Source organism: Sinocyclocheilus rhinocerous, unplaced genomic scaffold (genome assembly GCF_001515625.1).
Source record: "Sinocyclocheilus rhinocerous isolate Xijiao unplaced genomic scaffold, SAMN03320098_v1.1 scaffold1555, whole genome shotgun sequence".
Taxonomy (NCBI): Eukaryota; Metazoa; Chordata; class Actinopteri; order Cypriniformes; family Cyprinidae; genus Sinocyclocheilus; species Sinocyclocheilus rhinocerous.
Window position 1 is genome coordinate 53,080 of NW_015644043.1, and position 16,208 is coordinate 69,287.

Sequence of the window (16,208 nt, forward strand, 5' to 3'; positions counted from 1 at the left end):
AGGGCAGCCCGGGGTCGACACATGTGGTTGCCGCCAGCCCGCCGGACGCTCCTTCGTCGAAATCCGCCGTCCGCCTGCCTCTGCTCACTCAAGCCGGCCTCTGCATACTCTAGTCCGCCGGTCACTCTAGGCCTCCGCTCACTCAAGGCCGCAGTGTGTGACGCTGTTTCTTTGTGAAAGCGAAACTACTTTGTTTGGCCTTCCAAAAGAGGACACGACTAGAAATCAGTGGTTAAGTTGTATTTACAACACTGTTCCAGAACAGTTTAACCCAAATATTCAGATGTGTCCAGCGCATTTTATGGAGGACTGTTTCCTGATCCTGGTAGAGTAGACTACAATGCCGGCTGTTCTGACTTACAGACTGTAAGTAAATTTTTTATATTTAAAGAATTTGCCACTGACGATTCAAATGCGAGTTTTGAGCAGTGTATTAGGTAATATTACTATATTAGTATATTAAAATGAAAATAGCTGACAAAATTAACACTACTGTCAACCTAGACAATTTTGAACGGGCCATTGTCATAATTTCTCCGACATTTACTATTTAGCTAACAGCTTTTGAAAAAAATAAAATAATTTGCCAGCTAAGATATGTCAATGTCTCTACATTAGGACCGTGATTCAATGACAACAATAAAGAACAGAAGGGGATCTAAAGTCCTTGCTAATTTTTTGCTTATTTACTGTATATGATTTTATTGCAGACATTTACAACATGCTATAGTTAGTATGAGTTTAAAGTAGTTTACACACTGCCTTTATACACATATGGGATGGAACTAAACTCTGCAGGACAGTGGCTCTCCAGCATCTTTTGTGACCAATGTGTGAAGCAATTTCCAGCCAGGCACATCAAGGAAATCTGATGGTCTTAAAAGGCACCGTTTCACTTTAAACGTTTCAATGGTGCTTGATGCTTAACATTTAGGATGTTTGTCTGTAAAATTTCATGCATAATTTAAAAAGGCTGAATCATGCTACAGAGCCATAGTTTATAGCTTTGTGGTTTCAAAGAGAGATCGTATTCAAAGCTCATAATGAATGTAAATGTTATTTTTATCCCGCTCTTGAAAGTCATTGTGACTAAATTAAAATCTGCCCGCATTAGCCATCATAAGAGGAGATCTAATCAGGCTAACTTAATTCATCCAGGTTAATCCAATATTCAGTGATACAGTTAGGTCTCATCACCATACTCCACATTAGAGAAAGAACAGATTTATTGCTTGCTGTTTAATGTCATTCTGAGAGCATGGGCTTATAATTCAATCACTGATACAGTTAAGTCTTCATCTCGACATGCAGTAGATATGAAACAACTGCATTCAAGAGGATCCCCTAAGCGAGGCATTTCTTTTTTTTTATGTAATGAACAATTTATTCTCAGTCGCAGAGGTTCCTTTCATTAAAACTGAGGTTTTCTGTCTGACTTCAGAGCATCAGTGAGTTCCTTGATCTGCATGTGCACTCTGATGTCTGACGGATGTGGCATCTTGTGGATCTTTATTAAAAAAGTATCACTGGAATCACATTTTACAAAATAAGTAAATAAATAAATATGCAGTTAAAAATAAAAGACAGTAATGTTGGTCGGAGATCAGATTGCCTGCTGACTGCTGATCAGTTTATTTGGTAACATTAGACATCACATGCAATGACAAAAGATCGAGTATGAGGTAGTTTGATATGTTTGATAAGTGTAATAAATACCTATTTTGAATAAATAAATTTGAATGGTAGTACGATATTTTCATATTGAAAGTATTTTCCAAAACTTCTTGTGTGAATGTATGAAAATAATGATATTGGCTTCAGTATTGAACTATATACTCAATTGCTGTAGTAGGCATTTTACAATATTTTGCTTTTTGCATATTTTGTCATTTTATGATTACAATAAAATAAAATAACTGTTATAATTATATTTTATTATATATTGAACATTTCTTTAATTCCTGTGATGACAAAGCTACATTTTTAGTAGACATTACTTGAGTCTAATTAAATCTAATTTGAGTCTGCTAATTTGGTGCTCAAGAAACAAGTCTGATTACTATCAATATTGAAAACAGTTGTGCTGCTTAATATTTTTGTGGAAAATACATTTTAATACTTTTTTATGAATAAAACATCATTTACTATTTATACTATTTATAATATTTATACAATATGTTTGAATGCTGAATGAAAGTTGTTGTTTTTTTTCAAAAAAAAAAAAAACACTGAATGGTAATGTATAAAGGGTATATATAATTTATTTTAATTTCTTTAAGCAGGTACTCTATTTGTTTTTTTAATGTGGTTTCTATTTTGATTACTAATACCAGAGTGAGGAAAGTACATGTGAGATTTAACTGAGGTAATGCTTTCCTGGGGGATCTGCAGCCATTTACTTGCCGTCTTTGCATCCCCCTCTCCTCTCGTTTACAAAACAAGCTGCAAGTATGCGATACTAAGCTGACGAGGTTGGCAGGCTATCACTGGAATGCTGCCTTTGGAGGTCTTTGATAAAACCAGGCGAGGCTGGATTAAAAGATCATATCACTTTTTTGTTCATCAAGGGAGCTCAGAGAGATGGATCTAATCATTTGCTAAAGACTGGCAAACGCGGGGGAAGCGCTCACCTCATGACATCAAATTAAGCATGTTTTCTGAAAGTGCCACTGAAGTGTTTTGGGAGTAAATAGTGGCAGGGATGAAAACCATGAATTAAAAGAAACATTCTGTCATGCAGAACTGGGTAATTATTATGCTCTTTCTGTTTTTCTCCTGTCTTTCAGCATTAGAGGATGAACTGGATTTCGCACTGGGCAAGCAAACCCCAGCTTTCCTCAAGAAATGTGTATGTTACATCCGGAAGATATCGAACTTTGACCGTTTCGCTAAACTCCCTGAGATGGCACGCTACATGGACATCGTGATGAGCACCGACCATGTCATGAGAAACCAAGAAGCCTATGAGCGTCTTCTGAAAGTCAGAGATGAGTTCATTCCAATGGTGGTGGCAGCGTCCAATCTTCGAGTCTACTCGTCGGTCACTCACTGTGACATGAAACTTGGCTACTCACAGGAAGTAGAGAGCCACTACGTCGAAGGTCTGTGTAAACAGTTTTATGAAGACATGGTGGATATCATCCAGGCCACGGTCCAACAGAACTTTGACACAGAGACAGATCCACTGTATGATGAAATCATACAGCATCTGTCGCTGTGCAAGACTTTTTCATCTTTTTATGTGTACAAGAGTGAAGCCTTGGACATAGTCCAGGAGTACCTGTACCCCTCCAAAGGTGGTCGAATAACCCCCCTAGTGGTGTATGGAGGACCCTGCACTGGAAAGACATTGTTACTTGCTGAAGTGGCAAAACAGGTGAAAAGCATGTATAATATGCACGTATGTGTGTGTGTGGGTGAGAGAGAAAGCATGTGTGAACATACTGACCTGCTTTTTAAGGCCATCTGGATGCCGGCACATGTTAGATAAATGCTGCGGGATGCCTGTATTTAGCCTAAAGCTGTGCTTTGCTTCCTCTGACTTAATATCTGATGTCATGGCATGAGATTCAAATTAACATTAAGGTATTTTGGGCTGCTGTTACATGAATTTGTCTGCCATAACAAAATGTGTGCATTCCCATGTATCTGTAGGCACACAGTAGTCCAAATACATTGCATTCAACAAGCTCAAAAAAAATGCTGATTTAATTGATAATAATAATTAGATATAATTACTCATATCTGTCAGCTTCAGCCAATACTTAGGGCTTAGGGAGATCAGTGGTGTGCCTGTGTTATGTGTTGATGGTCAGAATTGACAGTGTTGATAAGTTTGGGGGCGAGGAACAAAGGGAGGAAGGGTAGTGTTGACATTTCCCATCACCCATGGCAACCCGTCACAGACCTCAGCCTCTAATGTTAGTTCACAGATGATGAGCCTGGGGACCTTGACTAACTCCCTCGTCCTTGCTTATGCTCTCTCTCTCTCTCTCTCTCTCTCTCTCTCTCACTCACTATCCTTCTATGTAACATACACACTACAGAGAGACAGATACTCTAAAATATTTATATATGAAATGCAATTTGCATGCCCACACATTGCATGCACTTTTTATAATCTAGGGTGTGTGTCTGTGTCATGCAAATTAGTCTCTTAGCCTGACCTCATGTTTGGTACAGCTGGCATGTTTTTATACTGCCCTTGTCAGTGCAGTACGGTACTAAGAATCATGCAGCAAATATGAGCACAGTGATGCATTCAAGTAGCAATCTGGACACACACACTCCTTGGCTAATCATACAAACCCACAGATACACAATCCTCTTGCAAAGGGTGACTTTGGAAAAGCATTTTATCATTAATTGTCAGCCCACTCCAGACAGGGAGAAATCAAATTTCATGTTTCCCTGAATCACAGCTGGGGGCACCCTTTAACCACATCCAAGAAAGTATCGTGCTAAGGATGAGGGAACGTTTCAAACTGATTTAGAAAATCCTCAGCGCAAGAAATCCAGTGCTGACTCTATTGCTGTTGAGTACATTTGATTATTTGCTATACAGTCATTCGTCTTAGTTTTCCTTCCTCGCACTCTGAGTAGTCAAAGTTAGTATACAGTGAGTAGATCTACTAAATAATGGATGGACTGGAGTCACTCAAGTTTTGTTTGCTAGAATCATGCTTATAATAACGTTGCTCTAGGTCACAGCAGTTTCTGGATTTTTAACCATGTTTGTTTTTATAACAACAGGACACAATATCCTGTTAAACGTTAAATAATAATGTATACAGTAGTTGTATTTTATGTGTATTATATCTATTTGCAAATGGCCAAGCTTCTAAAATCTGATTACAAAATTACCACTTTTGCACCAAATAACATCTTGAGCTTTTCCTAACTGTATATAAATAAAAATATTAATTAACATACTGGAAAACATTCAGTAAACTATACGTAAATGCTGTATTTCTGAGCTTTTGTTTCATTTTCATTTGTTTAGGCTTATTCATGGCTACAGAAAGAGATGGGACCAGAAACAGACCCGGTGGTCATTGTCAGATTCATCGGCTCCACAGACTTCTCTACTGACCTCCGCACCCTGCTACAGAGCATCTGTGAGCAGATTGCCATCAACTATCGGTGCCTGATCCACTTCTTACCTAACAAGATCCAGGAGATGAGGGAATTGCTAGTGAATTTGCTTGGGGAGTCATCATTTCACCGACCTCTTGTCATCATTCTGGATGCCTTGGAGCAGTTGGCAGATGTTGACGAGGCCCGAAAGCTGTGGTGGCTGCCTGTCCACCTGCCACGTACAGTCCGAATTGTAGTGTCCACCCTACCCAACAAGTATGGGATACTCCAGAAATTACGTTGCCTGATACATGACGAGGATGCCTATGTTGAACTGATGCAAAGAGATCGCAAAGCTTGCAGTCAGACACTTAAACAGCAGCTTCTGGGTGTCAAAAGGAAGGTGACCTCAGGCCAACAGATATATGTGAATGAGGCAATGGCAAAATGTACACTCCCCATGTTTGTCAACCTCATCTACCGAGAGGTAGTTCACTGGCGGTCGCACAAAGATGTGGATGACAAATCATTGTGTTCTACAGTGCACGAAAGCATTGAGCAGCTTTTCTACTCTACTGAAAACAAGCTTGGCTCACGCTTTGTCTTCCGGGCACTGGGCTACATCACAATGGCACGGGCAGGCCTGACAGAGCTGGAGCTAGAGGATATCTTATCTTTGGACAACAGTGTCCTTGGGGACATCATGGTGAGCTCTAATCTTAAAAGCCCGTTGCGTATTTCTTACGATTTCATAGCCAGGCTAAAAGAAGAACTAGAAGGTTATTTAGTGGAGCGTCAAGTACATAATGTAACACTAATGGTTTGGGCAAATCGCCACCTGCATCTTATAGCACAGAAGCTATACCTTAGTAATGAAGAAGATGTACATCAAATGCATAGCCTTTTGGCTGAGTACTTCCTTGGAGCATGGGCAGGTGGTAGAAAGAAGATATTCCATTGCGACAATAATCACTTCGCCACACTGAATATCTCACACCATCAAAACCCTCATCACCAGCAGAGCCTTCATGGCCATGACAAAGCTTCTGCTGACAAGCACTCTTTTGACAGACAGACACCTGAACAACCCTGGGTGTTCCAGTGTAACTTGCTAGAGCCAGACATCTTCTTTGTCAACCATCGAAAGATGATGGAGCTCACATACCACCTGACAAGGAGTGGCCGGACAGATGATCTCATGTATGGTGTCATCATGAATTTTAGCTGGCTCTACACTATGATAAAGATAGGGCAGTTTGACAAGGCCCTGTCAGACATTGACCTAGCTTACAGCTACACACAAGAAAAGGAGCTAAAGTTTCTTGCAACTACGCTCCGCAGTATAAAGCTTAAAGTGACAAAGAATCCTGCATCTCTGTCTGCTGAACTACAGCAAAGGCTCCTTCCAGTTGTCACATCTCTCCCCAAGCTCAGACACCTCATTCTTGAATGTGACAAGGATGGTCCTAAATACTGCTCCATTGTGCCACTGCACTCTTCCATGGATGTCACCTACAGTCCAGAGAGATTACCACTCTGTTCTAGCTACATGCAAATAGTCGAGATTCTACCTACATTAGCTCCAAACATAGTCATTGTGGCCCTCGAAGATGGATCCGTCAGCACATGGGATGTTGAGAGTAGACAGTTGATAAGACAGATAGACACAGCGAGGTCGGTTGTTCTTGGCATCAGGCTAACCACAGATGAGAAGTATCTGGTAGTGGCCACCACAAAAAACACACTGCTCATTTACGACAACCACAAATCCTGCTTGTTGTCAGAGGTGGAGGTGAAAGGGTCCAAGCACTGTGGCATCACTGGTGGGGTAGCGTTCATCAATGGATTCAACTTGTCCAGCCACCATGCCTTAGCTTGGCTGGAAGCAAGCAAAGACGTCAATGTGATTGATTTGCTCTATGGTTGGCCGTTGTATCAGTTCCATTGCTGGTATGAGGTAACCTGTGTCCAGTGTTCCCCAGATGGAATGTATGCTTTCTGCGGACAGTATCTCAACACAACCACCATATTCCACCTTGGTAGTGGGGACAAGCTTGCTACAATGACTTCTGAATTCTCTGGTGGATTTGTTAAGTCCATCCTGATTCTAGACACAATCCATCAAATGGTGATGATAGACAATGAGGGCAGTCTCTCCGTGTGGAACACCAAAGATATCACAAATCCCAAGCTGATGGAGGATTATGACTGCAGAGGAGATGAGAGCGAAGTGGTGGGCATAGAGCTCTCTGAGGATCAGCGATCCATCCTCATCTGCAAAGTGAGAAGCATTGAGGTGCTGGACACCAAGATTTGGAAGATGGCAGAGAAGTTCAAGGCCAAGCGTAGCGAAAAGTTTGTGGCGGCCGTTCTTTCCAAGAATAGCCAAAGCATAATAGCTTCCATGGAGAACACATCATCCATATTTGTGTGGAGGAGAGACAGTGGACAGTGCATGGCCAGCTTGATAGAGATATCTGGAGCCATTGTAAAATTTATCAAATCAACACACCATAACTTGCTGCTGTCTGTAGCCAGCAGTGGCATACTTTCCGTGTGGGATATTGACATTATAACAGCCATGTCAAACATTGATAAAACTGGGAAACCTATTCAAAGTCTGCAGCTCTCTGGCAGAGAGGATTTTGTGTACACCATGGATGGGTCAGAGGTCATCCATAAGTGGAACTACAGCACAGGTTTCATTGAGATGGTGTTCAAGCATGAAGGCCTTGTTGAAAACTGCGTCTTGACAACATCGGGTGACTTAATGGTGACATCTGATGATAAAAGTAGTCAGTACATCTGGCATACAACCACAGGTGAGAATATATTCCGTATCAATGGTCAGAAGATCTCACAGCTTCTCGTCACACACAATGACCAGTTTGTAGTATCCCTTTGCGAGCAGAATGCCTCCCGCGTTTGGAGGCTTGCGACTGGTCACAAGGTGTGCAACATTCTAGTAACACTCCAGCATGCCCTCATTACCACAGCAAACACATTCCTTGTGGGAACCAACAAGAATAAGCTGTTGGCTGTTAGCTTGTGGTCAGGCAGTGTATCCAAAAAGTTTATCTGTGACGACGGGATCACAATTGTTAACTTCAAGTTAGTTCCTGACAGTCCAGATTATGTCATCTTCATCACCTCCACAGAAACAGTTTTCATCTGGAGTGTTGCCGACGAATCGGTGTGTAGGCGGGTGCAGCTGCCTAGCAACTTTTTGAAGAACCTGGAGGATTTCCAAATATCACCAAATGGGAAATTGGGCATTGTGTCGAAAGGTGATGAGAACATTAATGTCCTAGACCTGCACAGTGGTAAACTGCGTCTGGTACATGCTGCTGGCATAATCTGGCGGCAAAAGCTCTCACGAGATGGACGCTACTTAGTGTACATCTGTTTCCAGAATTGCGACGAAGATGATGATGCAGGTGTGGTTTCAAGTCTGATTGTCATGAGATTGGCAGATGGTAAGAGCATCGGGACCTGTTCCCTCTACAAAACGCCAACCTATCTGTGCCTATCACAGCGAGCACTTAACATCATTGTGGGATTTGAGGATGGCAGCATTGGCACCTACACGGTCGTAGACCGTGTGGATGCGGCTCTGAAAATCAAGATCGCCACCTCAAACAGTCGCCAAATAGTTAACAATGCCTCACAGAAAGTACGACCTAAGTGTAGCACCAATGCCTTCAAGACCATTGCTGACTGTGTGTGGAGAGAATCCACCGAGGTCTTCTCTCGGGACAGTCCTATCAACGTCTCTGACAGTGGAGAGCCAGAGTCAACAACACCCACAAAGAAAACTGAACTGCTGCAATGAGAGCGCCCTCTGTAGGACATTAACAGGCATGAAGGAACAAGGCCAGGTTTGGATACAGGTGATTATTGTTTACAGCAACTTTGATTCAGCTGCACAGATCAGTTCTCTGGATAACACACAGTAACTGGCCAATTGCTATTAAGCTGCACTTAAGCTTCAATCAGTCACATTGATTTCTCTTATCCATCATCAACTTACTGTCAAATGTGTACACTGAATTTAATATCACATTAAGGAACAAAATTAATTGCTAACAAATGTCATTCATTGGAAAAAGCCAATCCAATCGGCATTATGATATGTTCTTCCTTCTCATGTGTATGCCAATGTGGCCATATAGTTCAGATTTTGTATGAGTTTAGTCAAATCAAGCCATAACGTCACTTTATACAGAAGCATAGAGAAATGTAAAATATTTGTAGCCATATAAAAGTTGCTGCCTTTTTTTTTTTTTTTTCAAAATATTAATTTGTGTCTGTTTAATAACGTCCTCTGGTACTGTACTAAAATGGAAACTTATGTACATATGTGTACATATGTACTTTGGCTGCTGCAGTTTGTGCAACTACTTAAATATATGTTATGTTGTGCTAAATGCAATCAAAGTGAGTGCCTGGATTTTAATCTTTCTTTGTTACAGAAACTGATGAAGAAAAATTTGCAGGGAATTTCTAAACAAAGATACATTGATACAAATATTCATCATTTCGGTTCAGCATACAATGAACATTTGGCATACAATGCATACAAATTTGCTTAATTTGGAATTACAGCATCTAAATGAGGATCATTGGAAAGTACATTTCAGTATTCAGGTATTCAGAGTGTAGTCTGGAGTCATTATGAGCTTCTTAGTAATTTCAGAATGCGTTCTAGACTTGCTCTGACCAAAGTGTCATGGAATGTGTTTTAGACTTTATCTGACCAACGTGGCATGGAGCTTCTTAATAATTTGAGGCTACAAATGAGCTTCTTAGTAATTTTAGAATGTGTTCTAGACTTTGTCTGACCAAAGTGGCATGGAAGTCCATGTGTGGAATTTGCTCTAAATGACACACAGTATTAAACCCATCCTCATATTTAATTCTAAAACTGATACTAAGAAGGTCATCCTCTGACTTGACTAAATCCAAGAATAGTATTAATAGTATTAATGGTGTTACTTTTAAAGAATGTGCAATTCGTTGTATCAAAGGGCGGTACAGTTGTATATCAATCTACAAATGTTGAGTACTGATTCGAGGACTGTTAAAGAGTCATGTGTAGCATCTCACCAAGAGTTTCTACGCCTTAACAGTTGGGTCATATTATACAAACGTGTATTTGTAATTGTTCTTTGTGAGGTAAAGGTTGATTGATTGTGTGCTTGAAAAAATATAATACTTTGTACTTTCATGTTATAGATGACTTGGAGATATTTATGAATAGACTATATGTTATCATAAACAAGGTTGATTTATGAATGGTGTTTGCCAAGGCAGTGTTTGGTGGTTGCACTTTATTTTAAATGGGTTGTTCACTGAGGTTGACTTTGAATAAGTGTGTCATGAATGCTAACTATACGATTTTTGCCTTTAGTTATGGGTGTTCTCTGGCATGTCGCAACAGAAAGTAGTTTCAACAAAACGATCAGCCATGCCCCATTCAAACTCTTCTCTCCATAACTCAAGGGCTATTCCGTCAAATTGTATGTTTACCTCTGGAAATACTGACACATAGGCCCATTTACAACCCACAACCTGTAGCAGTATTCAGGCGTGATTAGCTTTTCCCACTGAAGTGTTTAAAACTTATAGATACCATACAATCTTTGCCAAAGTTTTGTTTATTTTTTTAATTACTATTTTTTTTTTTCAGAATGTTAAATGGTGTTGTTTGTGACCCTACTTGTTACTTTTCTGGACTTTTCTGGCTTTGTTGTGTTTTCTAGCATAACTATGAGAACATGCATTATCTTTGCTAAGATATTGATAAAGTCCATCTCTATTATATCGGAATGCCAGTTTTAGAGTATATTTGAATGTGTCGTTATGAGAGCAGTTGAACAGCATATTAAATGTTATGTAACTTGAATGACTTTTAACTACATGTTTGCAAAACATAGTTCACATACTGGTATTGAATGTGTTTATCGTATTATTTGTATTGTCAAGATTGAAGATCCCTGTTTAGAGATATATATTTTCAAAAAACAGTTGTACTTACATTTTGTTACAAAGATGTTTAAGTATTCTAGAACAAAAATAGCAGAAAAAATGTGTCTGAAAGCAATATGACTTAGTGTGTATGCATTGTTTGTATGGAACATTTTAATGTAATAAAATGGTTTTCTTTCTGCCTCTTAAATCTCATTGTATTTCATCTGGATATATTGGTCTTCCTTTGGAAAGAAAACACAAGACATTCGGTTCTTTGAAAGGTTGTAGTGGTTTATAGATATATAAATGTACATACGTTTTCAAAAACCTGCTATGATACAGTTATACCTTTTCTATATAGCTGATACAAATCTTCATTTAACTTGGTTTATCATAATGACCCCTCAAGAGGCATGTTGTTTACACGAGGAATGCTTTGCTAAAAGGGTTCCTTACATAGCACAATCAGAAACTGAGATGTTGAATGATTTGACTGATAATAGTTTTACTCCCCTGTGCCGTGTGCAAACAAGTTAATATTTTCCAAATAGTGGGCACGTATCAATATTTCAATTACTGCTTGCACACACCTGGATTCTTCCACACATGTCTGCAGCAGCATGTAACAATACACAAACACCACCATAAACAAATAGTAGCTCAGGGCAGGAATGCTGGTGTGTATTCTCTATGGAAACTCAACCCTCAGTGGAATCAGCCCCCTGTTGTGATGACTATGGAACTGGCATATCAACATTGTGTATTGGGGAAAAACAAATGCATTTTTTTTATACATAAACTCATCACAGCATAGACGCTCTTAGTCATCTCTCTCTGGGAAGTCACTGCGCTGTAACTGAGCAAATGACATCAAATAGTCAATATTTGTACATCTAAATATACCACATTTATTCTGATCATCCTCCAGTTTCTGCTTTCATTTCCTGGTGCAAGTAGTTTCCTAGTACAAGGAATACTATACTATACTATAAAGTACAGTATAGTTGTAAATAAAAAGAAACACTTCTGATACACACTACCATTAAAAAGTGTAATTTATGTATTTATTTTATTTAAATTTGTATTAATTCCTATAATGGCAAAAATGAATATGAAAATGAATTCAGCAGACATTACTCCAGTTCAGAAATCATTCCAATATGCTGACTTTGTTCTCAAGAAACATTTCTTATTATATAATTCTTCATGAATGACTGTTAAACTATGTAAATCATGACCAATTGACAATTTGAAAAGAAAAAAAAAACAATATTTCACAAACAAAATTATTTTCATCTAACATTGCCATGAACTCTTTTACTAATTAGAATCTTGACTGACATCACATCACAATTTTTCGGTGGGATTGGAGTCAGGATGTGACACAAACTTAGCAGTTCTAAAATACACCATTTATATCATGTCAACCAGATGCCCATTATATTGCACTTACTTTAAAAATGTACAGTTACAGTTGTTTAATAATTCCAAAGCGTTCACAAACTCTTTTTCTAAATTATGTACAGTATATTGTGTCAGTGTGGACTAAATGGGATATGACTCAAAACTCATTACAAAATCAATCATGATAAGAACATTTAAACAGCAAGCTTGAAAAAGGTGTGGAACATTTACTTACGGCGTACACCAAACGCTTTCATGTTGTATTACTGTAAAAGTTGCTGTACAGTACAGTTAATTGGCTCAAAGGATATCTTGCAGCTGTAATCATCTGTGAAAGATCATGACCTTATAAAAATAAAAATAAAAATAAAAGATGTAACTCGATCTCTTAAGTACATAAATGGAAAGATTAACAAACCATTGGGTAGAGACAAAAACAATAAACACACCCATGTAAGAGAGTGAAAATGTGTGTCCTGTTGTCATCCTCATTATACACCATGGTTGCATGGACATTATTTTGAGTGATAATCAAACCTGTGTTTTGATGTATTATTCTCAATACACCCAGAAGTGTTATGTATACTCAAATTAAATCTGCTGAATAAATTCCAACATATTAAATAAATTTCCCACAAATGGAAAAACAGGTCCTTCAGATATGATCTGTAATATGTAGCAGTGGTGGACACATGAACATATCTTTTTAAAAAATAATACCTTCTAAGCAAATACAGACACTACTAGACTAAAACAGGGAACATTTAAAAAAAATTAAGGAAAAGGGCCACCAAGAATACACATATACATATGTTTTTCAACCAAAATTAGGACTTTCCATTGACTTCTGTTGTCATACTGAGAAGTATTTTTTATCTCCTAAACCTGACATGAACCCTCAGACAAACCTGTTGAGATCACTAGATGTAATGTAAAATATGATTTAGCTGATGTATGGGTATCTTAAATAGTAAGCACCATTTCAAATATTCTCACAAGTCATTTTTGTTAAGTAGGTACAAATGCAATCACAGCCACCTGAGAAGAAACAGCAAGGATGTTTTGACTTGATATGGATACTCAGAAATGAACTTGTCACTCCTTTACATGAAGCTTCTGTTGACAGTTATACAAAGATATCCGACTGTCACCTTCACCTGGCATTCAAAGGTGAGAAGATCACTTATCACAACAATCACAACTATAGTCGGTCAGATTATTGCTTACCCCATGGCATCACACACTTCCTGACTACTGATTAATTTTAAGCAAACACTGTGAGCATAAGTATTCAATAACGGAGGGAATGCTGAGATAAAGCCAGTAGAATCTGGTTGGTCAAGTGAGCTACTTAAAGAAGTGTCATTATTATTGGCTAAATCTCACATTCTTGGCCTCCATGAAGTGACCAGCTCCATAAAATAAAACTTGTAGTAGGTCACACTGATACGACTTACAGTAATAACTCTTTAAATAAGCTCACTTTTGTAATAGGCTACATTTTATTGCAATAAACTACTATATGCATAATAGTTTTGTTTTTGTTGATTTACTGTGCTCCTATCTATGCACTTGAATGCACCTGCCCAGCCTGCCTAACACCTGCTCGGACTGCATGACGGTCATTATTTCCCTGCATGCCAGCGGTTTAAACTGTGTTTCCCAGTACGCTGAGTTTTCCTGATCCGTCGTCACATGGTTTGTCATTACCTTGCCGAGCACAGGCCCTTCTTTGGACTGCCATCTGAAATTCAAATGGACGTGTGGAGGAGGCACGGCAGAGCGGAGTCACGGGGGACCTTCCTTTACTCGGAAGCAGTAACACACGAGGGAAAATAAACATAAGGAAGGAGGAGGAAGCGGCTGCGATGTGCGTGCGACGTCTTCTGGTCATGGAAGAAGTTTTTGGGACACTTTGCGTTTTGGGATAGCTTCTGTTTTAATATATTAGGAGATACGAATTGGGAAAATAAATGAACGCCGGAGTTATCCGTGAAATTGTAGCCCCTCTGGCAAAGAACTGCCACACCTTCATCATCAGTGTAACAGGTAAAGGTTTTCTCTTCACGCGCTACATCACGTAAAGCTCAAGTTTTTCCACGCACCTGTTGCGCAAAGCTCAATACAGGCGGATTGAACATTTAGGCGATATGAAGATTCATCTTTAAGAGATAAACAGTAAATAAAGTCTACTTTATTGCCTCTAAAACTATCCTTTTGGCAGTATCATCCCTTTTTTTCTGGAATAACTGAGTTAGATTACCCGATTACCTGAAGTTTAGTTACTATTATTTGTTATTGGTGGTTGAAGCCTGTTCTTGTACTGTGACTGCAGAAGAAACACGGTTTTGCCTTGTCAGGTGTTGCAGTGAACAGGGTGTCGTTATTCTGCGCTTGCATTGTTAAAAGGATAATTCACCTCAAAATAAAAATTCTGTCATCTTCTCACCCTCGTGTCAAACCCATATGACTTTTCTACTGTGGAACACAAATGGAAAAGTCGGTTAACATTTTCCATGCAATTACAGTGAACGGTACAGTGAAAGATGTAAGCTTAAAATAGGAAGCAGAAACATGATGAAAGTTGTCCATGAGATTTGTCTGCTGTATTTTAAGTCTTCTGAAGCCATGTGATAGCTTTGTGTGAAGAACAGATTTAAATGTAATGTTGTTATTTACTGAAAATATTCCAGTTTAGTGAGCTGTGACTGAATTATTAAATCATCAATATCGCTTCTCTTTTGAGTCACCATTGTCATTGCATGATAATTTTTTTTTTTTTTTTTGAATTCAGCTCTTCTAGAGACGCACCGCAGACTCCACACGCGCCCGGTGTCGCACTCAGAGCTGCAGGCATAAAAGTGGCTGACCGGGCCAAACGCAGCACATGGCTACCCAACAATAGGGCGATCCCAGAGCCAGTCAAAACCCATCTCTCCAATCACGATAAAGTAGCGCAGAGGCAGAAAATGATGCACAGGTACTTTGCAGAGGTTGATGATGAGTCATCTAAAGTAGGTTTGGAGCGACACCTACTGCGGATTCAATGGAACGGCCTGGTTATATATATATATATATATATATATAACAACGATACATCAACGATACATTACATAATGATCATGTGGCCCTGAAGACTGCGGTAATGGCTGCTGAAAATTCACCATTGCCATCATAGGCATAAATTACATTTTAAAATATATTTAAAAGTTCTTCAAATATTACTATTTTTACTGTTTTTTTTTTTTTTTTTTATTATTTTTTTTTTTTTTTTTTTTTTCTGCTGTGCTGAGTAAGGTGTGGTCTGAGGTGCCCTACAAAGGGCCACTGAGCCTCATGCTCTGTCAGGCTCCAGCATTTTACCTTGATATTTACACTACTAGTGTGTACACAGACTAGCCTATATTGTACATCTGAGCATGACGTTATGTAGCACAAAGCAGCTCCTTTTTCCGTGGTTCACTATTCACAGTTTTAATCTCTCCATCTCTTTCCCTTTAGCCATTTCCCACTTTGTAAGCATGACTCTGTTTGAAGGGCAGCACATTTAACAGTAATAGTTAAACAGTGATCGTTTTACAAAAACAAAAACAAATTATGTTGAGATACACCCAGGGCCTGTGTGTTAACACGTCTTCCATCTTGTGTGATCTTATGACTACGGATCTCTGATTGTGATCGCAAGTGTTGCATAGACTTCACTTGTAGTCAATCTAATGATGCAACATTCACAGATTAATGTTCAGTATATATATATA

At 39.0% G+C, this 16,208-nt stretch overlaps 2 protein-coding genes across 2 annotated transcripts in view; both read left to right on the forward strand.

Moving 5' to 3' along the window:
- LOC107757889 (NACHT and WD repeat domain-containing protein 2-like) overlaps window positions 1-9,150 on the forward strand; it is a 55,814-nt gene extending 46,664 nt beyond the window's left edge. The window contains exons 6-7 of the mRNA XM_016575497.1: window positions 2,787-3,376; window positions 5,003-9,150. Of these exons, the coding sequence (XP_016430983.1) occupies window positions 2,787-3,376; window positions 5,003-8,908 (4,496 nt within the window). The 3' untranslated portion in view covers window positions 8,909-9,150. The remainder of the gene's footprint in view (window positions 1-2,786; window positions 3,377-5,002) is intronic.
- Window positions 9,151-14,219: 5,069 nt separating this feature from the next.
- The window catches only part of LOC107757895 (uncharacterized), a 23,533-nt gene continuing 21,544 nt past the window's right edge, over window positions 14,220-16,208 (forward strand). The window contains exon 1 of the mRNA XM_016575502.1: window positions 14,220-14,499. The gene's annotated coding sequence lies outside the window, so the exon portion shown is untranslated. The remainder of the gene's footprint in view (window positions 14,500-16,208) is intronic.